Source organism: Struthio camelus, chromosome 12, assembly GCF_040807025.1.
Source record: "Struthio camelus isolate bStrCam1 chromosome 12, bStrCam1.hap1, whole genome shotgun sequence".
Lineage (NCBI taxonomy): Eukaryota > Metazoa > Chordata > Aves > Struthioniformes > Struthionidae > Struthio > Struthio camelus.
The window spans coordinates 9,828,750-9,849,861 of record NC_090953.1 but is presented as its reverse complement, the minus strand read 5'-3'; the positions used below and the strand labels follow the sequence as shown (position 1 = coordinate 9,849,861).

At 54.6% G+C, this 21,112-nt stretch overlaps 2 protein-coding genes across 8 annotated transcripts in view; one reads left to right on the top strand and one right to left on the bottom strand.

The window, feature by feature from the left end:
- The first annotated feature begins 122 nt into the window (after positions 1-122).
- POLG (DNA polymerase gamma, catalytic subunit) lies at positions 123-12,679 on the top strand. 2 transcript variants are annotated; one of them, XM_068958159.1, is made up of 23 exons: positions 123-176; positions 733-1,424; positions 1,530-1,716; positions 2,046-2,213; positions 2,305-2,451; positions 2,649-2,728; positions 3,213-3,395; positions 3,596-3,750; positions 3,885-4,008; positions 4,497-4,721; positions 4,871-4,991; positions 5,250-5,321; positions 5,434-5,547; positions 5,880-6,040; positions 6,576-6,629; positions 6,725-6,842; positions 7,369-7,504; positions 7,607-7,853; positions 7,967-8,089; positions 8,424-8,595; positions 8,827-9,035; positions 10,471-10,631; positions 11,863-12,679. In XM_068958159.1, the coding sequence occupies exons 2-23, from the start codon at positions 832-834 to the stop codon at positions 11,922-11,924; spliced, it is 3,612 nt and encodes a 1,203-aa protein (XP_068814260.1). In that variant the 5' UTR covers positions 123-176; positions 733-831; the 3' UTR covers positions 11,925-12,679. The 2 variants fall into 2 exon arrangements, with proteins under 2 accessions (XP_068814260.1, XP_068814261.1); XM_068958160.1 differs by lacking the exon at positions 123-176 and having other exon boundaries at positions 665-1,424.
- Positions 11,421-21,112, bottom strand: part of FANCI (FA complementation group I) — a 25,151-nt gene continuing 15,459 nt past the window's right edge. For 2 of the 6 annotated variants that reach the window (XM_068958156.1, XM_068958158.1), the window contains 14 exons: positions 20,155-20,318; positions 19,683-19,759; positions 19,076-19,192; positions 18,255-18,306; positions 17,414-17,541; positions 17,191-17,259; positions 16,966-17,053; positions 16,487-16,671; positions 16,039-16,095; positions 15,900-15,959; positions 15,062-15,148; positions 13,849-13,944; positions 13,189-13,314; positions 11,421-12,369 (listed from right to left, as the gene is read on the bottom strand). In XM_068958156.1, the coding sequence (XP_068814257.1) occupies positions 12,304-12,369; positions 13,189-13,314; positions 13,849-13,944; positions 15,062-15,148; positions 15,900-15,959; positions 16,039-16,095; positions 16,487-16,671; positions 16,966-17,053; positions 17,191-17,259; positions 17,414-17,541; positions 18,255-18,306; positions 19,076-19,192; positions 19,683-19,759; positions 20,155-20,318 (1,372 nt within the window). In that variant the 3' untranslated portion in view covers positions 11,421-12,303. Of the gene's footprint in view, positions 12,370-13,188; positions 13,315-13,848; positions 13,945-15,061; positions 15,149-15,899; positions 15,960-16,038; positions 16,201-16,486; positions 16,672-16,965; positions 17,054-17,190; positions 17,260-17,413; positions 17,542-18,254; positions 18,307-19,075; positions 19,193-19,682; positions 19,760-20,154; positions 20,319-21,112 lie in introns of all 6 variants that reach the window. The other 4 variants (XR_011143676.1, XM_068958157.1, XR_011143678.1 and 1 more) reach the window with 4 other exon arrangements.

Sequence of the window (21,112 nt, the reverse complement as noted above, 5' to 3'; positions counted from 1 at the left end):
GCCCTCTGGCAGCACTTCCGCGAGCATGCTAGTGAGCGGCCTTGGCGGCTCGACGCGCGCGGACCGTACCACCGGCGCGGGGGGGGGGAAGCGGGAGGGACTTCGGCCGAGCCGGAAGCTCCCCCGGGCGCTGCCGGGTTGGGTCCGCCCGCCAGCCCAGGCCCGGGCGGCGCGAGGTGGGCGCGTGGGAGCCGGGGCGCCCGGCGGGGCTCGGGGCGCCGCTCCTGCACCGGGGGGGGGGGGGGCGGCATGGCTGCACGGGGAGTGCGTGGCCGCGGGGGAGGGTGGCATGGGTGTAGGGGGGATTGCATGCACGGGGGGGTAGTTGCATGGCTGTAGGGGGTATTGCGTGGGTGTAGGGGGGATTGCGTGGGTACGGAGGAGTGCATGCACGGGGGTAGGCGGGGTGCCTGGCTGAGGGGGGAGTTGCATGGCTGTAGGGGGTATTGCGTGGGTGTAAAGCGGTTGTGTGGGTGTAGGGAGGGTGCATGGGTGTAGGGGAGGTTGCAGGGGTGTAGGCGGGGTATGCATGGTTGTGGGGGCGGTATGCATGGCTGTGGGGGGTGCTACGTGGCTGCGCGGCTGCGGGAGGGGTGCAGCACGGTTGGACAGCCTGGCCTGGGGAGGCGCATCTGGCCTCGAGCTGCTCGTGCCTTGCCCCAGTAGTTGCAATCCTGAAGGGTCTTTTGCAGCCCAGCTGAAGCGAACAATGCAAAACTTGTGCCTTGCTAGAGCCCTCGCCCCGCAGAGGCGGCCGCCCCCGAGGGAGAGGCCCTCCTGCGTCGCCTGTGCTCGCGGTGCCCGTGTCGGCCCTCCCGGAGCAGGAGCAAGATGAAGCGCTTGCTCTGGAGGAGGTCGGGAGCGGGCTGTGCTGCAGGCCGCGGGGCCGGGCCGTGCAAGCGTGCCTCCAGCTCTTCTGCCAGCCGCCCACTGCCGGGGAAGCCGGACCAGGACCCTGACAAGGACCAGAGGCGCGTGAACCCCCTCAACATCCAGATGCTCTCCAGGACGCTCCACGAGCAGATCTTCCGGGGAGCCCAGGTGCAGTACTCGGAGGAGGAGATCCGGCGGAGCGTGGAGCACCTGCGGAAGCACGACCTGTGGGGCAAGGAGACCTCCGTGCTCCCCGACGTGGACCTGCGCCTGCCCCGCATGTACGGTGCCAACATCGACGAGCACTTCCGCGTGCTGGCGCAGAAGCAGAGCCTGCCCTACCTGGAGGCGGCGCGCGAGCTGCTGCAGCGCGAGGTGCCCCCCATGCCCGCGCGGTGGGCTTGGCAGGTCGGCTGGACTCGCTACGGGCCTGACGGGCAAACGGCAGCCGTGGACTTCCCCGAGGAGCGGGCGGCCGTGTTCGACGTGGAGGTGTGCCTGGCCGACGGCCAGTGCCCCACGCTGGCGGTGGCGGTCTCGCCGCGGGCCTGGTAAGATGCGCCACGGGGGGCGATGGCAGGGGGTGCGAGCGGCCCCCGAGCTGCGCCTGGTCTCGCCGCCGGCGGGGTGCCATGGGTGCCGCCTGCCCCCCGCAGGTACTCGTGGTGCAGCAGGCGGCTGCTGGAGGAGCGCTACTCCTGGTCCAGCCGCCTCACCCTGGCCGACCTCATTCCCCTGGAGAGTGCCGCCGGCGCCGGCCGGCAGCACCAGCCGGAGCGCGTGGTGGTGGGCCACAACGTCGCCTTTGACCGCGCGTTCGTTAAGGAGCAGTACCTCATCCAGGTAATCGCGGGCCGCGGCCGGCGGCGCTTGCTTTCGCCTCCTTTGCCCCCTTTTTCGGGGGTGATGCTCTGCGTTCGGCCCCGTCAGGCTGCTGTGAGCCGAGCCAGGCGTCGCAGCAGCGTCGTGCTGCTCCTGGCCCTCACAAGAGGGGTGCTCGGAGGCAAAGCTTGGCCTTGGGAGAAGCGCCCAGAGGGGAGAACTTGCACTCTGCAAGGACCCAGGGCAGGGCTGGCTGGCGGGTTTAGGCTGGCGGCTGTGGGATGTTCGGCAGCCCCTTGGTCTCCAGCACGCCCCAGGCAGCGTCTCCTCTCTCCTGCGGCGGCTCCCAGGGCTCCCGCGTGCGGTTCCTGGACACCATGAGCATGCACATGGCCATCTCGGGGCTGACGGGCTTCCAGCGCAGCCTCTGGATGGCCGCGAAGCACGGCAAGAGGAAGGGGCTGCAGCAGGTCAAGCAGCACATGAAGAAAACGCGCAGCAAAAGCGAGGGGCCCGCGGTGAGTGACGGGGCCGAGCAGCTCGCTTCCTCCCTTGCGGCGGTGCCGCCGGCGCCCGTCCTGCGCCGCTCTGACCGCCGGCGCCTTGCAGATCACCTCCTGGGACTGGGTCAACATCAGCAGCATCAACAACCTGGCGGACGTGCACGCGCTGTACGTCGGCGGCGAGCCGCTGGAGAAGGAGGCTCGGGAGCTGTTCGTCAAGGGCACCATGGCCGACGTCAGGAGCAACTTCCAGGTGCGGGGGGCGATGCCGGAGGAGCCGGCGCGGGCAGGAGGGAACCGGGTCGGAGAAGCTGCAGGGATCTTCCCCATCTTTGGGGCTGCCCTTTTTTTTGGGAGGGCTCCGACTATGTCTCCAACCGTGCGCACGGGCAGAGCTGCGGGCTTGCTCCTCTGCGTGCTCTCACCTTGCCGCCTGCTCGTGCCCCCAAGGACCTGATGACGTACTGTGCCCGGGACGTCCAGGCCACCCACGAGGTGTTTCAGGAGCAGCTGCCACTCTTCATGGAGAGGTGAGAGCCGCCGAGACCCAGCCGCAGGGCCACGTGGCAGGGATCGAGGCCCCTGGGGCTCTGGGGATGGGACGTGGGTGCTCCTCTTCGTGGGATGCCAGGGGAGGTTGGGGGCAGAGAGCTGCCGGAGCAGCGCTGAACCCCATCTCGGGAGGGACCTCGAACCGCCGCTGTGGCTGGAGGAGGTGAGCGGGCTTAGCGAGGCAGATCACGATGCAGCTTTTGGGTTCGCGTGTGGGGTGCATAGAGCAGCAGTTTGCAGCGTGGGCAGAAGGTGCGGCAGCCCTTGGTTAAAGGGAAGAGCAGCGAGTGCTGGGAGCTGCATGAGGCTGGGAAGCTCTAGGTGGAGGAACAAGGCTGCGAGGCAGATCCTGCGTCTGGCGTAGTCTGGTGCTTCCAGGGCAAATTCCCTCCAGGATGTATCTCTAGGATGTATTAAATTCCCTCCAGGATGTATTTAATTCCTTGCTGCTTTGGGCTCCAGGTGCCCGCACCCCGTGACGTTTGCAGGGATGCTGGAGATGGGGGTGTCCTACCTGCCGGTCAACGGGAACTGGAAGAGGTACCTGGATGACGCTCAGGGCACCTACGAAGAGCTGCAGAAGGAGATGAAGAAATCCCTGATGAACCTGGCTAACGATGCCTGCCAGCTGCTGCACGAGGACAGGTCCCTGCTGGGCAGGAGGGTCGGGGCTGGCAGGGAGGGCCGAGGGCCGAGGGCAGACCTGTCCGCGGTGGGAAAAGGATGCAGCTCCCTGGAAAGGGATCTGGTGCCATGGCCGGGCCCCGGGACATTGCGGCGGGCTGCAGGTGGGTGTTGGGAATCAGGGCAAAGCCGACGCGTGACGGTGCTGCGTCACTCGGTAGGTACAAGGACGACCCCTGGCTCTGGGATCTCGAGTGGGACACACAGGACTTCAAGCAGAAGAAGAATCCCACGAAGAAGAAGGACGGGCACGCGAACGCCAGCACCCCCGAGGCGGCGGTGGACGCCTCCGAATCCGCGCAGGAGTGCCAGGAGGGTGAGTGCGGCGCGAGGTCGCGTAGCCCCGGGGGTGGCCGGGCTTGGTGCCCGCCGGGGACCCCGTGGTTCGCGGCCGCCCGGAGAAGGCAGAGCGCTCGTTGTCCAGCTGCTTTCGTTGCAACCCCCCTGCAGACCCCGGTCCTCCCAGCGAGGAAGAGGAGCTGCGAGTCCCCGAGAGCCGGGCCTGCCTGGAGCGCCTCAAGGAGACGGTGACGCTGCAGCCCAAGAGGCTGCAGCATCTGCCCGGCCACCCGGGGTGAGCTGGGGAGGCGGAGGGGCCGGCGCCGCGGGGCTCCCTCCCGTGCGCCGGCTCCCTGCCGGTGCCTCTGCCCCGAGCCGGCAAGAGCCTGTGGGAAGCTGCTGGGCGCGAGAGGGAGCAGGGAGCTTTGTGCTGAGATAGGCATGAAATTCTGCCGCGCGCCGCGGTCCTGGCTCCTGCGGGACCCCCTGTCTGAGGGAGCCGGGGTCCCGGGGCGCAGGCGGCTCCTGGGGCTCCCTTCCCCGGGGAGCGCGGAGCAACCGCCGTTATTTCAGGCGTTTCCCGCTGGGAACGTCTGAACGCGGGAACGGAGGAAGCCTTTCCCCTCTCCGGAGCAACTGGGAGCGGGGAGGGATGCTGCCCGGCGCCCACCTCCATCCCCGTCCCCAGGGGAGCTGCGGTGGGGGGCGGGGGGGTCCGCCCTTCCCGGGGGCTGCCAGGGGCTGGCTCTGCGCGCTCTGACCCTTCCCGGTCCCGCTGCGCAGCTGGTACCGGAAGCTGTGCCCGCGGCTGGAGGAGGCGGCCTGGGTGCCGGGTCCCAGCCTCATCAGCCTGCAGATGCGGGTGACGCCGAAGCTGATGCGCTTGGCCTGGGACGGCTTCCCGCTCCATTACTCCGAGAAGCACGGCTGGGGCTACCTGGTGCCGGGCCGGCAGGACAACCTGCCGGGAGACCTCTCGGAGGCCGAGGGGCCGCTCTGCCCGCACAGGTGAGGGAGCTGGCCGGTTTTCGGGGCGGGGGCGGCCGCGGCGGGACGCCGCTCCGGGGTGGGGGGGGGGGGAAGACAGGGTGGGGGATTCGTCTCGGAGCGCGGCGAAGCCGCGCGGTGACCCGGCGCGCTGCCGTTCCCCCTGCCAGGGTGATCGAGTGCCTGTACAGGCAGCACTGCCTGGAGAAGGGCAAGGAGCAGCCGCTGGGGCCCGAGGCCGCCGTGGAGGACGAGCTCCTGCTGACGGACAGCAGCGCCATGTGGCAGAAGGTGACGGGGCCGGGGGGGCTCCTGCTTGCTGAGGAGGGTGATGGGAGGAAGGCCCCTGCCCTGCGGGAGACGTAAGGGCCAGGCTCCCTCCGGCGTGCACGCGGGCACCTCCCCCAAAACAGCCCTGTGCACGAGGTAGCCGGGTCCCCACTGTGCCTGGGCCGTGTCCCTGCGTCCCTTGTGGCTGCGGGAAAAGTCCTGGGGTTACGTCCCCAGGGCCGCAGCGGTGGCACCTGCCCGACCCCTCTCTGCTGCCAGGTGGAGGAGCTGAGCCGCCTGGAGGTGGACGTGGAGGAGAAGACGGGCAGAGCAGACCAAAGCGTCACGCTGGTAAGTGGAGTTTCCCGCGGGGACGGGGCCCTGTTCCCCCGCTGGCCCCCGCACCGGGGGTCCCCGCTGCTGCCGGTCCCCGATTCCCCGTCGTCCCGTGTCACGGTTGCAGGAGGAGGCGGGTGAGCTGGAGGAGGGGAGCAGCCAGCCCTCGTACCACCACGGCAACGGCCCCTACGACGACGTCAACATCCCCGGCTGCTGGTTCTTCAAGCTGCCGCACAAGGCGAGTGGGGTGCTCCCGGGACTCTTCGCTGAGCCCTCCCGTGGCGTGCGGGAGCACGGAGTGGCCGTGTCCCCCTGCCCTGCCAACCCGCCCTGCCGGACCCAGTCCCAGCTCCCCGCCTTCCCTCTGCATCGCTGTGTCTCTGCTCCTGCTCTCGTCTCTCCTCTTCTGCGTCCTTGTGCTGGACCATCTGGGACATCCGGCACTCTTGTCCCTTGGGGTAGGGTCGGTAGGCAAAGAGGCATCTCCAGAGCTGGGGCAGGAGAGCACCCCGGGCTTTACTTACACTGAAGGATGGTTCACTGAGCCGTGACATCTCTTTGCTGTTAAAGGACGGGAACGACAACAACGTTGGAAGCCCTTTCGCAAAGGATTTCTTGCCGCGGATGGAGGACGGCACCCTCCGGGCTGCGGTCGGACGCACCCACGGAACGAGAGCCCTCGAGATTAACAAAATGATCTCGTTTTGGAGGAACGCTCACAAGCGAATCAGGTGAGCAGCCGTGACCCATTGGCCACCTTCAGATGAATGGCAATGTCCCCATTCCCGAGCGGGATGGACTGTTCCTGGAGGAGAGCAGTGCAAAGCGCAGCATGTGGTGGAGCGCTGGGCTGGAGGGACCAAGACGCCCCTCTCGGGAAGCCGATCCCGCTGCTCGCGAGCGTGACTGAGCGCCGGTGGGCTCAGCAGAGGCAAAGCAAGCTCTCTGCACAGGCATCGGGGTGCAGAGTCCTGCCGGGTCGGGGAGGAGGACCTGGAGGGCACGTTGGAGCCCACTTGAGACCTGCTAAGGCAGAGCAGGGAAGCCTCCCTCTGGGGTCGCAACCAGAGGAGCTTTCTCTTGCTTTCTGATGGCCTTCTCAAGGGTAGGTTTCAAAATTAGGAGCACCTTTAGTAAATGTATGTTCTCAGGGCTTGGGGGTCACCTGACTTTTCTAGATTTCACCATGTAGCGGGATGGGTGAAAGGCTGCATTACTGCCCGGCGTGCTCATGCGCAGCATCTCACGTACCGCGTGTCTCCCCAGTTCCCAGATGGTGGTGTGGCTGAAAAAAGGGGAGCTGCCTCGTGTGGTAACCAGGTACGGAGAGCAACCACCTGAGCTGTGGCCGCGACCCCTCCGCAGCCCAGGGCGAGCTCTCCCGGGCCGGCGCTCACTCTCCGCCTCCACTGCAGGCACCCGGACTATAACGAGGAGGAGGATTACGGAGCCATCCTGCCGCAGGTGGTGACCGCAGGCACCATCACCCGGCGGGCCGTGGAGCCCACGTGGCTGACAGCCAGCAACGCCCGGGTACGGCAGCGTTCGGGTCCTTGCAGAGGCGTTTTGGGGCACAAGGACCGCAGGAGTCTGTGTGTCTGGCTAGTGGGTGGCAGCCTGTGCTGGAGACCACAGCTGAGGCAGGGGGAGGCGTTTGGGCTGGATGCTATGGTTTGGGGAGGCAGGGCAGGTTGTGAGGCCTGTCCCTTAGTGACGTGCTTTGACCAGGGAGCGAGGAAGGAGTCAGCAGAGGCTCCCTGAGCTTTGTGCAGAAACACAAACTCCATGAAGGAAGACCAAAAAGCATTGGTTTCTCTTTTCCCCCAGCAACACCTCTTGTGCTTTTGTCTGTGGCTGCAGCTTCCACACTGGAAGAGCCCAGAGGGCAGTAACCAAGGGATGCCCCATGTGTGCCCCAGTTTTGACGTCCTGTCCCTGAGAGCAAAGTTAGGGGCACAGAGAGTCAGGCTGGGATGCAGCATCTGCAAGAGAAAAAGCTATTCTTGTGGGAGGGGGGCAGGGGAATGTACTGAGCATATGGCGCTGTCGTGTCCCGCAGGCCGATCGTGTGGGCAGCGAGCTGAAAGCCATGGTCCAGGTCCCGCCAGGCTACTCGCTGGTTGGCGCAGACGTGGATTCCCAGGAGCTCTGGATAGCCGCAGTCCTCGGCGAGGCGCACTTCGCTGGCATGCACGGTGAGCGAGGGCGGCGCGGTGGGGACGAGGCTCACTGGTTTGTGTGGCCGTGTGCCGAAGCAGGTCCTGCATGGCGTTCAAGCTCTTCTCGCCACGCTGCAGGCTGCACAGCTTTCGGCTGGATGACGCTGCAGGGGAAAAAGAGCAACGCGACAGACCTGCACAGCAAGACGGCCGCCACGGTGGGCATCAGCCGGGAGCATGCCAAAGTCTTCAACTACGGGCGCATCTATGGGGCCGGGCAGCCCTTCGCCGAGCGCCTGCTGATGCAGTTCAACCATCGACTGACGCAGCAGCAGGCACGTGAGAAGGCTCAGCAGATGTACGCCGTCACCAAGGGCATCCGGAGGTGAGCGCTGCTTGGGGAGCTGGAGGATGAGCGGGGACAGGGACAGTGTCGGTGTCCCATGGAGTTCTGGGTCACGGTCACTCTCGTCGGTCACTCAGTCTGTTGCTCCCCAGGTTTCATCTCTCTGAGGACGGGGAGTGGCTGGTGAGGGAGCTGGGCCTGTCTGTGGACAGGGCAGAAGATGGTTCAGTGTCAGCCCAGGATGTCCAGCGGGTCCAGAGAGAGGCCATGAAAAGGTGAGACGCTCTGGCACAGGCAGCGCTTGTGGCATAAGGGGTGCGAGGTGGAGAGAGCTGCAGCCTCACGGATGGTGGGCACAGAAGGGAGACGGGGCATGATGAGCTTTGTGCGATGGGCTGGATTATTCCGATCCTCCCTGCTTGTCCAGTTCTCACCTGCAGCATCCCAGGGCTGAGTCCCAGGTCCATCTCAGTCTGTTCGACTTGGGGGGCTCCTCGTCTGTCCCTTCAAGCCATTATACGGGGATAGAGCATTTGAGGCTCGTGGAAACTGGGCCTGCGGCCTTGTTGAACCCTTCCAGCAGGGAAACCTACCCTCTGCTCCCGGCAGGTCGCGAACGAAGAAGAAGTGGGATGTGGTGCACCAGCGAGTGTGGGCTGGAGGGACCGAATCTGAAATGTTCAACAAGCTGGAGAGCATCGCCTTGTCCGCCTCTCCGCAGACCCCGGTGCTGGGCTGTCACATCAGCAGGGCGCTGGAGCCCGCCGTGGCCAAGGGGGAGGTAAAGACACGGGCTTGTGCTGCGGAGCTCTTTGCTTTGCTTGTCTGCTGCTGTCTTCTCTGACACAGCAGCCCCAAAATCAACCCTTCTCAGATGCTGGAGACCCAAATACCAGCTTGGCCTGGGAGACGCATAAGAAACCAGGATGTGCTGGGACCTTGCCCTTAGGGTAGGGAGTGCGCCTTGGATCCTGATGCTCTCCTAGTGTTTGTCTGTGTTTTCTTCCACCAGTTTCTGACCAGCAGAGTGAACTGGGTGGTGCAAAGCTCGGCCGTCGACTACCTGCACCTCATGCTGGTATCCATGAAATGGCTCTTTGAGGAGTTCGACATAAACGGGCGCTTCTGCATCAGCATTCACGATGAGGTGCGCTACCTGGTCCAGGCGCAGGATCGCTACCGGGCAGCCCTGGCCCTGCAGATCACCAATCTCCTCACACGGTGAGATCTCTGAGCAGCCCAGCCACAGCCTGGCAGCGATACCTGGTGGGGACAAGCGCCGGGGCCTCGGGGTGGGACAGCGCAAGCCCGAGGGATTAGCGTAGCAGCAAACGGGTTAGTTTTGCTCTTAGTGAATCGATGCAGAGCAATTTGTTTCTGCTCCAGGCAGGTTGGCAGCTCTAGAGATTGCAGTTTCTTTTACCCATGACTCAAGTAGCTATAAACGGAGCTCGGCTTCGATTTCAAGGGATAATCTGTCGGCAAGAGTGGGATATCGTCAGCTTTTGGCTTCTGTTGGGACGGGCCCAATCGTTCGATGTGAACACATCTCCTCCTACTTCATTCAGATCTGTGGCCGTTCAGTGGTGGTGCTTGGGTCTGAACGAGCAGCTGGGCGTTTGAAAGTGGCTGACCTCCCCCCCCTGCCTTCAGAGGACAGCTGAGCTGCAAGGGGTACGGCTCATTTTTTTTCTGGTGCAAGCACCAGCCTCGTTGCCTCCTCTGCAGCATGGGCAGTTCCTGCCCTGTGCGTGTGGGGTTAAGATCAGCTTGGAAATCTCTTGGCCTCAAAAGTCCCAGGGCTCGTTTCGTTCAGGCTCCAGCACAGTCAGTTTTGTGAAATCCCCTTCCCAGCGCTTTGGTTAGACAGGAGTTGGTCAAAGCAGGGCTATTTTCTCCTGTACGGAGGTAAGGATACAGCAAACAGCCTTTCTGTGCCCATGCGGCATGCACAGCAGGGGAAGACGGCCTGATGTTTGTGTCTTTGTGCCAGCTATTGCAAGCACAGAGCTTCATGCTGGGAAAATCCAACATCTGCTCTGCGTGGGAGGATTAGCCAGAAGTAAAGGGCTGGTTCTTCCTTTCTTCCTAGGAGGCTGAATGTACCGTTACTCTCTTCTTCCCACATCCACTTTAGCAATACTTGACCCTCCTGCAACCCAGTACTTATAAAGCACTTTGTTTTCTAGCCATTGAGTGACTAGGGTGCAAAGTAATCTTTAATGATGACTGACCAATATTTTGTGAAGCTGTCTTTATTCCAGGCAAACTGGTGGCTGATTGAAGCCCTCTACTTGCAGTAAAAGGAAGACTAGCTGAGAGCAAGAGACGTTCTGAAGCTATCACTTTTAAGCTGTAGCTGGTTTTCTCCTTTCAAAAGCGGCTTGGGCATTCTTTCCCCAGCAGAGAACGAGTGCTGCTTGCGGTGAAGGACAGGCCTTGGGAACAAGTTTTCCTTCTAAGGAAAGGTTTTCCTTCTGGGCTTGTTTCTAATGGGATGCTGCCTTTGAGGATGTTCCTGCTTGTTGGAACATAACGTGACACAATTTTTTTTCTGTTCTCAGCTGGGACACAGTGTCCAGCCTGCTCCAGAGCAGGTGTGGCAAAGCTCTGCATGCTGTGGCGCGCTGGCTCACCTGGTCTCTTGTTCTTCCAGGTGCATGTTTGCCTATAAACTGGGCCTCCAGGATCTGCCACAGTCAGTGGCTTTTTTTAGTGCAGTGGATGTTGACCAGTGCTTAAGGAAAGAGGTGACCATGAACTGTGCCACCCCATCAAATCCAACTGGGATGGAGAAGAGATACGGCATCCCTCAAGGTGAGCAGCATCTGTAATAGCTGGAGCCCCTGAACAAGCCTTCCCCTTCACAGCAGCGAGCACTTGGTGTAAGCAGCCCGTCCCCAGAGCAGAGGGCTTCTCCATATCGGAGCGGCCCCTCATGACTGCCCCATAGACTGTCTTGCCTCTGTGACACTGCTGTGCAGCCACATCACCCTGCACCGGCATGTCGCACCCCTGACTGCAGCGGAGCCATTTCTTGCACTCTGCAGCTGGCCCTCCTAAGAACTCCTCTGGTCGCACCTTCCTTGGGAATCCTGCTCTCAGCACCTGTCCCTACCTAGTGTTTTTGCTGGCAGAGCTGGCCGTTAGTCTTAGCTTAAGCTGCCCTGGCTGGTCTAAGCGTTTAGATGGGTAGCGTTGTCTGTTTCACTTCACACACAGCCCAAGGTTGAATTCTCCTCTTCTGAAGTGAGATGAATCAGCAGCCTCATACATTTTGCCTTCCAGCCCCAAGCTTTCCCAGCCTTCAGTGCTTTTTCTCTCTCCCAGCTTCCCCCCCACCTTAGCTCAGCACAGCTGTGTTTAGAGAACAGCCTGTGCTGCACGCTTGCATGCTAGTGCTCTTCTCCAGCAATCCAAGAACCTACACTAGGCCCTCTCTGCACTTGCCATAACCCTGTTTCCCTGATGCAAACAACTGTTTAACTCTTAGCTGGGAATTCCTTAAACAGCTTCTCCCTGATGTGCAGCAATGTTCTCCCAGATAAGGAACAGAACCTGCCTGCAGATTTGTGCACCCCCTCTTTGAACACATCACACACCCTCTAGCCTTTTGCAACCTTTATTAGGAGTCTTTCAGGCAAAGCGTGCTTTTGGAAAAAGGACTGGGGTTTTGTGGCCAAGAAGGGTGCCTCTTCTCCCCAGGCATGAGGCAAACTAGACAAGTGCCTTGCATCAAGGTCAGCAAAAAAACATCACAGCCCCTAGTACTGGCTCATGAGAGGAAGCTGCCACCTTTTTGCCTTTCAGGAGCTGTACACAGCAGCCAGCTTCAACTCCAAGGTAGAATAACTCATATTTCCAGCTTTCTGCCAGGGTGGGTTCCTGCATGTACACCACCACACAGCAGTAGTTTGAATAGCTTTAGAACTTTTTGTGCTAAAAGCTGTGAACTAAAGAAATAATTACTGTCAGTCTCTTGCTCTTACGTTACAGGCTCTAACTGTACTGCAGAATGTGAGGAACTTAGTGTCCCATTGTCTTACAGGGGAAGCGCTGGATATATATCAGCTAATTGAAATAACTAAAGGCTCCCTAGAGAAGAAATGATGAAGCTAGAGGGTGAGAACGACTGTTGTCCAGAGAGCGTGCCAGTGCCTGGCTGTCCTTTCAGAAGCAGAGCTTTTGGCAGGATGACTGTGGGTGATCTGTTTTCCTTTTACTGGAAGAAGGAAAGAAGGAATGCTCCTGGGGAAGAATATTTCAAGAGCAGCACATTCTAATGGCACAGGCACCTTTCAGGGCAGCAGCTGTAAGACCCGAGACACTGGCCAGAGGCCCTGTTTGCATGCCCCTGGGCATGAAGGAAGAAGTCACAAGTATTTGTCAATAGAAACAACAAACCCTCTTCACGGACACAGTTCTCCAAGTCCGAGGTGATTCTGCCACAGAATAGGCACTGTGGGAGAAGGAGGCTGCAACCACAGCTTTATTTTTTCCGTTGTCTCTTCTTTTTGGGTTCCTGGTTCTCATCTGGTTGCTCTGCTGTGCTGCTCTGAAGAGAGAGAGTACCAGTACAGAAAGTGAATGTCTTTGTGTGACTACACTGAGAGCTTACCTAAGACAAGGAACCCACTGTGTAGAACAGGATTTAGCTCTTTCCTCCCTAACAAGTGGCCTGAAGTAGGGGACTCCCCTCACCCCCTGAAACATTCCCTGCTAAGGGACTCCTTAATTCGTGCTGGAACTCAAAGCCCAGGTTATGAATGGTACAAGACAGGGACCGTTTTTACAGTGCTGGACTTTGGCTTGTTGAAATGTTGAGGGAAGTATGGACAGAAGCACCAATAAAATTCTGGACAATCGGTAAGAAAAATGGTTTACTTCTTATCCAGAACAGACTATGCTACCTTCACCAACACTACCTACTAAAGGAAAGTCACACCTTGCCGAGTTTGCCCTGCCAGCTGTTTCTCTACAAAACTTAAATCAGATGCAGGACCACTTGAATTTGTATAGGCCCCTTAAGCCATCATGCTGCAAAGTTCTGGGGCTAGCCAGCGAGTTAGGTCCTCCAAGGGAACGGTGGCAGATCACTCTGCTTGCTTAGGATGCAACAGTCCGAGGCAAACAACAATAGGGGCTTGAAAGCAGTCTCTCTTCCCCAAAACAAGATACAGAAGACTGACACATGAGCTTAAAACTCGAGGCAGTGGGCTGGACAGTAGGGGACCTCAGCCAAGCTACCTGTTCATATGGTCTGCGTATTAAAATAAGGACTATCCCAGTTTTACATACACCTAAAGAACTCTAAGTACAGCTGGCCCCTAGAGAGGGGGAACCCAGCAGCAAGAGCAATGAAATGAGTTCTGACCTGGTCATTGTCTGGCTCATTCTCAGCATCCTCCGTGTTGTGCTCCTGCAGTGCGCTCTCCAGCATGGAGGCATTGATGCGGAAATCCCGGGAGGTGCTTAGCTTCATATATTGCATCAAGTTCACCTGCAGCAACCAAGGTGGGAGGGATAGAATAGTACGGCATTAGCATCTTGGTCCTAGCGCTGTTCAGAGGACTACACTAAGTTCCTCACGCTAATGATGTGGGATTGCAACAAGAGGTAGGTGGAAATAGCACCTGCCCCCATGCAAGCCAGTGGCCCACTTGCTTTCAGAAGAGCAACGTGATCACCAGTTACTCTCACTCTCGTGTGAGAGCACTTCATCGTGGTACATTTCTCCCCTGCTCTTGAAACAAACTGGAGGGTAAGGAAAGTTGGCATTAGCAGTTTTAGCTTCTGCTCAACCAGAAATCAAAGTGTTAGGTTACAGGCACAGTACTCCCGTTTATACCTGCTGATACCACTGTAACAGCAACTGAGCAGTGTTGGGCTAAGAGCTGGGGCAAAAGTTGAAAGAATGGTTAGTGCCTTATGCTTTCCTAATCTGAGCAGCAATGCATATTTTAGGAAAGTGGAAGTGTAATAGCCTTCCGCCGTGCCACAGGATCACTGTTTTGCTGAGTTCAGATGAGGGTACCTTTGATTTCTTGGAGAGATGAATAAGGAATTTCTCGTATTGTTCTATTGCAAAAATCAGGTTTGGGATTGGCTTGGTCTCCCGAAGCACCTTAGCCTGAAAGGCAGAAAGGATGGGGAAAGGTGAGTTTTGGAAGTGAACATCCTGAAGCCACGGTGCTAACACTGCATCCATATTTATACTAGCAGCTTAGATCCACCAAAAGAAAATGATGCTGTAGTATGACATGAATTCCATACCCACTCCAGTTTAGAAAAGCATCTTCAGTAGCCTTATTCCATACCAGTCCTGCCCCAGCAAATCATGCCAGCTTAGTTTGTTACTGTGTTTGACTAATTCCCCAAAAATGCTTCTGTAGTGAGGATCTCCCATGCATTTTTTTTGGTACTCTTCCTTCAGTCCACAGCCCTAATGTGCCTGAAAGCAATCAGAGCAAGCTGTCTCTGCTCTGGCTCTGCCAAGGCCTCTCAAGCATATGCTTTCCAAGCAGTGAGCACACAGCTATGTTTCACCATATTTCCATCCAGTTTCACATCACTGATGTTCATTCCCCATGCTGATAGGGGAGCGGCAAAAGAATATGCAGCATTTCATAACATTTCCATTTGCAAAACAGCTAGAAAGATCAGGCTTGTGAATTTTAAACTCTTAACATCACAAGAATGCCTGAACAGCTGATAAGAGACAGGAAATGCCAGCTGGGAGTACAAACTTCTGAAGGATGCAAATGGCCAGAAACCTGCCAACCTGCTCAGTTCCTCCCAACCAACTCACCCCGTCACTCTCAACTGCCACAACTGCCTTATTTTAGTGGAATTCAGTATTTTACGTTTAAAGTGTACTGATACAATTAAGAAATGCTTAAATAGCAGGCAAAATTGTTTCCAATAAATTGGCCTATTTCTGTAATTTTGTAGCTTACCCCAAATGATAGAATACTAGACAAGATAAATGATCCAGACTTTTTTTGTTTAATCCCTGTGAGTTTTACGGTTGCATTTAGTGAAAATTTTTTTTCCTTTTTTTTTTTTTTTTTTTTTTAAATTAAATAAAGTTTCTACAATTCAGGTAAAGAAATTGATTTTCACTTAAAGGCCCAAGTGACAAAATGTCATTGGTGAGCTATAACAAGCCACTGGGTAACACAAGCCCTGTGCTGTGATATCAAGCTCTCATACAGTCCATGTTCCAATGGGCAGCTAGTCAATCTCACCATGACTGTGGAGATCGCAGCAGCTTCATCATCTTTCTTCTTCTTTTTCTTCTCTTCTGCAAAGCTTAAGCTCTCACTGTGAATGTTCTGAAGAAGGAAGCCAAAAGATAAGGTATTAGAAGGCAAGCTGTGAAGGTAAGCCAGCTAAGCAGGGCTATAGAAGTCTTTGCTCTGGCCAGCTAATGCAGCATTACCAGCTAGGTGACAGAAGGGTGGTGATACAAGGACAATCGGATTGGGGGTAGTATTAAAAAACAAAACAAACACACCCAAACACTCCAACCCCCTAAAAAACACTCCACGTGAACACCTGACTTCATGTTTTATGCCTTCAGAGATACATGTATGAGCTGCCTCGCCTTTTCTCTTCCAGGCACACCACTATACCTTTCCCAATATGCCATGTGTCTGGTCTACAGTTCCTTTGGTCCTCACCTAAGTACCCAATTCCTGTCCAAACAGATAAATCCCGTCTCAGGCTGTTGTCTTAGGCACACATGTTACTTTAAATTGTAATGACAGTGGTGTCGCTGACCTTTATTTGCCGTTTTGGTTAAAAGCGGTATCACACTTATTCAAAAAATCCACATGAACAGCAGAAAACAACAGCTGAAAACCAGCACCCCAAATACTTTGTTCCCTGCTCAAGCAGAAGCCAATATGGCTGGTCCCAGTGCTACTGAAAAGAGGTGCCTTATCTAATGATTTGACACAGTAAAGCTTGAAATACAAGAAGGTCAGCCCCTGTCAAGAAGGCTCATAACCCTAGAAGGTGCCCATATATTGCATCTGATACACAACTGAGTATGATTTTTGTCACAGTTAATTTAGGCCTTACTTGTACATAAGTAATAAAGGAGTAACATTGTGGGGTCAAATGAGAACCGGAGAGCTTCACCTGAAAAGAAGCAGAGAGGCTGGTGTTACTCCCAACACATGGCAATGAGCTTCTTCCCCCAACAATTTGTTGTACTCACCAGCTTTTCTAGCCTTCCTGGAATCGTGTTTGAGGTGCTGCGGCAAGCTTGGATATACTGCAAGAAAAACCATGGCAATGACTGGCAGAGACAGGACTGCTGAGCGCTGCGTGAACACTGCTAGTGCCACTCACTGTGGCGCACGGCTGTGTACTGAGGAACCTGCAAGATACCTCAGTCAGAAGGAGCTGCTCCAAACCAAGCACAGCCAAAGTCAGCTGGAGAGAAGCTTTACTTTATCTCCACTGGCCCAACTATCACTGCTGCAGAAAGGTCATGAAATTAAGTGCATGAAAGCCAAGAGGATAAGGATTTAGTTTATGCAAGAGATCAACAGCCCAATCCTGGCAGTAGCTGCTGCCAGGGGTCACTGTAAGCTTGCTGTAACAGATGGGGGAAAAAGGCTTTTAGGTCCCAGCCAGTTCACTGTCAGCAGAACAGCACTCACATGTTTGATGAGGGAGGTGAGAATGGCATATGTCTTGCTGAGGCTTCTCAGCAGCATGTCCACACAACTCCCCGCGGGGAGCGCTGTCTGTACCAGCTCATGATAAGCCGTCAGCAGAGTTCCCAGCTGCAGAATTACACCCTTCTCCAGAGCCTGGGTTTGGTTTGATATCTGAGAAGAGTCTTCTAGAAGAGAGAGACATACATACACCAGGTACACATAATGAACCCAATTATGCAGGTGCGAGATAGAGAAGAACCCCTTTGTGTTAGGTACGCAGAGCACCAGCGTGGCACAAGGAACACGAAGCACTGGAGAGTTTTTGTGACAAGACACTGTTCATGTGGAAGCAGCTCAAAAGGATAGCTTAAGCTGCCCTGAGGTGATGTTACTTCAAAATCCTGAAATAGCTTCTTGCTCTTTAGCCTCATCTATCTTTTACAAAGGTGTAGCAGAAAGCAGTGGGCCACTATTATTACCTGATGTGTCTGATCCCAAACTGTTAAGTTTCTTGATAAGCCAATCCACCTCTTCAAGGACCTTCTCTGCCTGACCTAGAACCAGCAGCTAAGACAGAGACAATAACAAAACAGGTTCTTGGAAGAGTTTGGCACACCAGGAATCTACAACCAACATGTACCACAGCAGCCCTGGACAACTAGCTGGGCAGTAAAGGCTGTTTCATATACACTATTTTGACTCACACAGACAGTAGGGGCTGCAGTCTTGGCATTCACTATGGCAAAATGCGACCGACTCTCCACTTCTATGTCCTGGTAGGGGGAGGGAAGACAGAAACTCTGGTGAGCAAAACTTTAGCTGCTCTCAAGTGGTTTGCTCCAGAGTTACTGTAGAGAGATGTACTCAATTCTGCCCTGACAGGACTACACGATGAAGAGTTAGGTTGTCATGGACTCTGCATCATACCTGATCTATGTCTCCCAGGCAAGCATGGATATCTTGTGCAAGTTCACGCAGCAGACTGACAGGGCTCTTGTACAGAGCATGGAGATTGAAGAGCAGAGTCAGCAAACCCTTACAGCAAGGGATGTCCTCTGTGGGGAAGGGAAAAGAACAAATACACTACCAGAAGCAGAACTCCACTAGCTATTCAGGAAAATCAGGCATCCAGTGAGAAAAAGCCTCAGATCCAGTATGTTTCAACAGTCTGCATTCCCAGAAAAGATACACAATAGATGAAAAATGTATCAAAATACTGTAGGTAACAAAAGCACAGTTTACAACAACAACAAAACCCACTGGGCTCTACAAAGGTATTCGTTCTTGTCCACATACTTGCTCACCAGTCCCTGACCTTAGAGCAAGTAAGATCCAGATGCTACGTGTATGGGCATCCCATGTAACACTGCAAGGGGGAACATGGCACACTGGAGCCCTATGTTCATAGAAAAAAAAAAAAAAAACCACACACGATGACCAGAAGTACTGAGGAACTGCAATACAAACTCTGGGGAGAGTAATGCTTTCCCAAAGTATACATCCAGATTTGAGCAACAGATGTGCTAGATAAGGAGGGAGAAGTCAAGTGATTTCTCTTCCTTCCTCAATGCTAATATTTATAGAGGCAGAGCCTCTCCCCAGTACTCAGGACTAACAACCACAAGTCACGTCAATTTGCCATAGAATGGAACCTAAACATATCTGCAACAAAGAGGTGAAAATAAGACAGACACAACAGCAGACCTTTTAAGAGCCTAACCTCAGAACTGAGGCATCAAATCTAAATATGCTGCAAAGTCTTACTTACCTAGAGCATTTTCTTTGCAAATTTTGACTGTCCAAGTCAGGAACTGGAGGAACTAAATGAGGGGGGAGAACATACTTTGAATTGTTTCAAAGACGTAAGTATAAACTATAAAAGTATTCAAAAATAAATAAATACAAAAGAATCAAAACAATGAATCACAGCAAGGGAAAACCAGCAGAGTCTCCTTCTGGCAGGAGGGCACTCAGTCACGCTCTGTGAAGTTCCACAAGGCACACCACCTTCCAGGAAGTGACAGAGCTGAGATCCAGAACATATGAATGGCTATACGTTCCCTTGGACAGAATAAAACCTCTATTTAACTTAAGGTAAATGACAACTCCATGCTTCTGTTATGCTTTTAGTGCGGTCTCTAGCTTGTAAAATTAGGGCACCTCTAAACTTCAGAAAAGGCCTTCTTGCGTGGAAGGGACTCAGCCAGTCCTTTCTGAAGAGCTGCGTTTGGACTGGTCACAGGTCTGCAGGCTTTGTTTAGATTTATTCCCATATGGAAGCCATACCATATCTAGGCTCTATTAGGAGTCTCTGCTCAGAAGAACAAGTAGTTCAGACACAAGGTGCCCAACGACAGGGCAAGGGTGGGAAGACAGCTTCTGTTCTCAACTGTCCTTCTTGCAGGCATTTGACCTGGCAGAGAACACTTGACAATGTAACAAAACTGTCACTTTGACGGGGTCTTGTCTAGGAGGAAGGCAGAACGCACAAACATGCTGAAGCCCTCAGATGTCCACCCAAGCTGACAATCTTGGCACACTTAAGGGCTACTACACACATCTTCCCCACCCCAAAAGTCTGTGAAGTACCTGCTGAGAGGCTGGCTCGAGGAGTTTCGACAAAGTGGAGAGAACTGTGATGAGCAACTGGGTTTCCTTAGAGTTGAAGTCATCTTCAGCACTGCTGAACTGATTCACCAGAGACCTCTGATCATGGGAAGTAAGGACAAAGTCCCTGAGTATACATGCGTGTGGCAGAACGATTTTAAGAAGCAAATAACCAGAGGCTGCAGCGCTAAAAGGAATCAGCAGTGTTCAAGAACATAAAAAGAGGACTCTTCTAGAAAAGTGCCATTTGCGAGTGCTGGGCTTTGTTATGAGTGCTTACATAAAGGCCAGTGTTTGATTCAGTACGATACACAGGTTAAGTGTATGCTGCACTACAGGACCTTAAAGCTAGCGTTGTGGAGGGAATACAGCTCCTTAAATACATGCCCAGTTCAATCCCACTTGGCACAGAGCCCCTGAAGAAGCTTTCCTTACTGATCAGAAACTCTTCTGAATGGCCAGTGAATTGCCGAGCATCACACTCGCTATTACACGCTCCATTTAGTGGTCAAGCAAGAGAGAGCTAACAGTGTTTTCTGCCAGAATTATCAGTGTTTTTGGAAGACTTGCAGCACACAATGGTACTTACCTGAAACTGTCGGATCTGGAAGGCAGCTTTCTCTGTGACATTAATATCTGCTTCTTCTGCATCACCATCAGTAATATCTGGCAGAGACAGAGAGGTGGAGAAAAAAAGCTAAATGCCAAGAGCAGAATACAGGATATATTTTCCAAAGTGGGAAAGACTGCAACTGCTCACAGCTAGGGAAGGAACACAGACTGCAAAATTATGGCAAGTACAAAAGAGCGTTAAAGGCAGACTTTAGATAGACAAATGCCGTGTCAGACCCCAATTGTCCTCTGCTGACAGACTGAGGGTTCTATAAAAGCAGGCAAACATATCTCTGGAACTAGCCTCTGGAATGAGAATTAGAGTGAACCTCCACAGCTACTAAGCCCGTGTTGCTGCCGAGGAACAAGAAGTGGACCCCTCTACCTACTTATGGATAAAGGGCACAGGTGGCCTGGAACGTGAAGGCAGAATTGTACCACATGCCTACCCAGGGCTTGTAGAAACTGGGGGATCCTGGCAGCATACAGTTGCTGCACTGTGTTGAAGATCCGCAGCAGACCTTCCAAGCACAGAAGTGAGATGCTTTTGCCCTTCTTCTTCCCTGACTCTTCAACAACAGTGGGAATTGAAGTGTATCTCCACAGCAGAACCCTAGGGGATGGGAGAGAAGTTAACACCACCTGCTCCAGTAAAGCTGGCTGCACAGCACGAGAACTAGAATAGGGCTAGTCACAGACTCTACTCTTAGGATCATATTCCTAATATAATTAAATTTGAAGGTCTCTTCCCTGTAGGAAAGGTAACGGAGAAGAAATCCATTTTAAAGATAGATTTTGTTTAGATATCAGCAAAACAGCCACTGCTTTCTGCCTTACAACGAAATAATTTAACACTGACCACTGGTGTCAAATCTGTCTTGATGAAAGGAGCTTCTCTCTCGGCGCTTTGAATTTGTGAAATGTCAGGTATCTCTATGGGGCTCTACCTTTCCAATTTTATTTATGTAAAGTCGGGCAAAACAAAGTTAAATCTTTGAAGAAATCAAAATAATTGTTTGCCCAAAGATGTCTTTATTTGCAGCCAAACATTTTTTCCCCACTCTCCTAAGCTCACTTCTTCCCCTTTCTGTTCCCTCTCTTTTCTTCCTGTTAGTTTTCTCTCCTGCAGGGACTATCCTATTCTATTTCAATGTCCAGTCATGCAAACATATAGCTCAAATGTTGTCCTAATGACAGCAGCAAAACTAGCCTCTCTTACTGTAGACCAAACACAGACGGGACGTTATTAAGACGCAATTTGTATTTTGTGTTCTCTGCTGTCAGGAATCTGAGGAGACCTTACGCAAATACGACTCAGATCCCAGAAGACTTTTGGATGCCTAACACTCTTTGATTTCCAAAGGATTACATGCCTGAATGTCTTCGAGTATCTTGCAAAAGTGCTAA

Bases quoted from the DNA above. Each gene is read 5' to 3' on its own strand.
- POLG (XM_068958159.1), top strand. From the start codon at position 832: ATGAAGCGCTTGCTCTGGAGGAGGTCGGGAGCGGGCTGTGCTGCAGGC. The intron at 6,041-6,575 runs GTGAGCAGCCGT...GTGTCTCCCCAG, and splicing joins AACGCTCACAAGCGAATCAG to TTCCCAGATGGTGGTGTGGC. The intron at 8,596-8,826 runs GTAAAGACACGG...TTCTTCCACCAG, and splicing joins CCGCCGTGGCCAAGGGGGAG to TTTCTGACCAGCAGAGTGAA.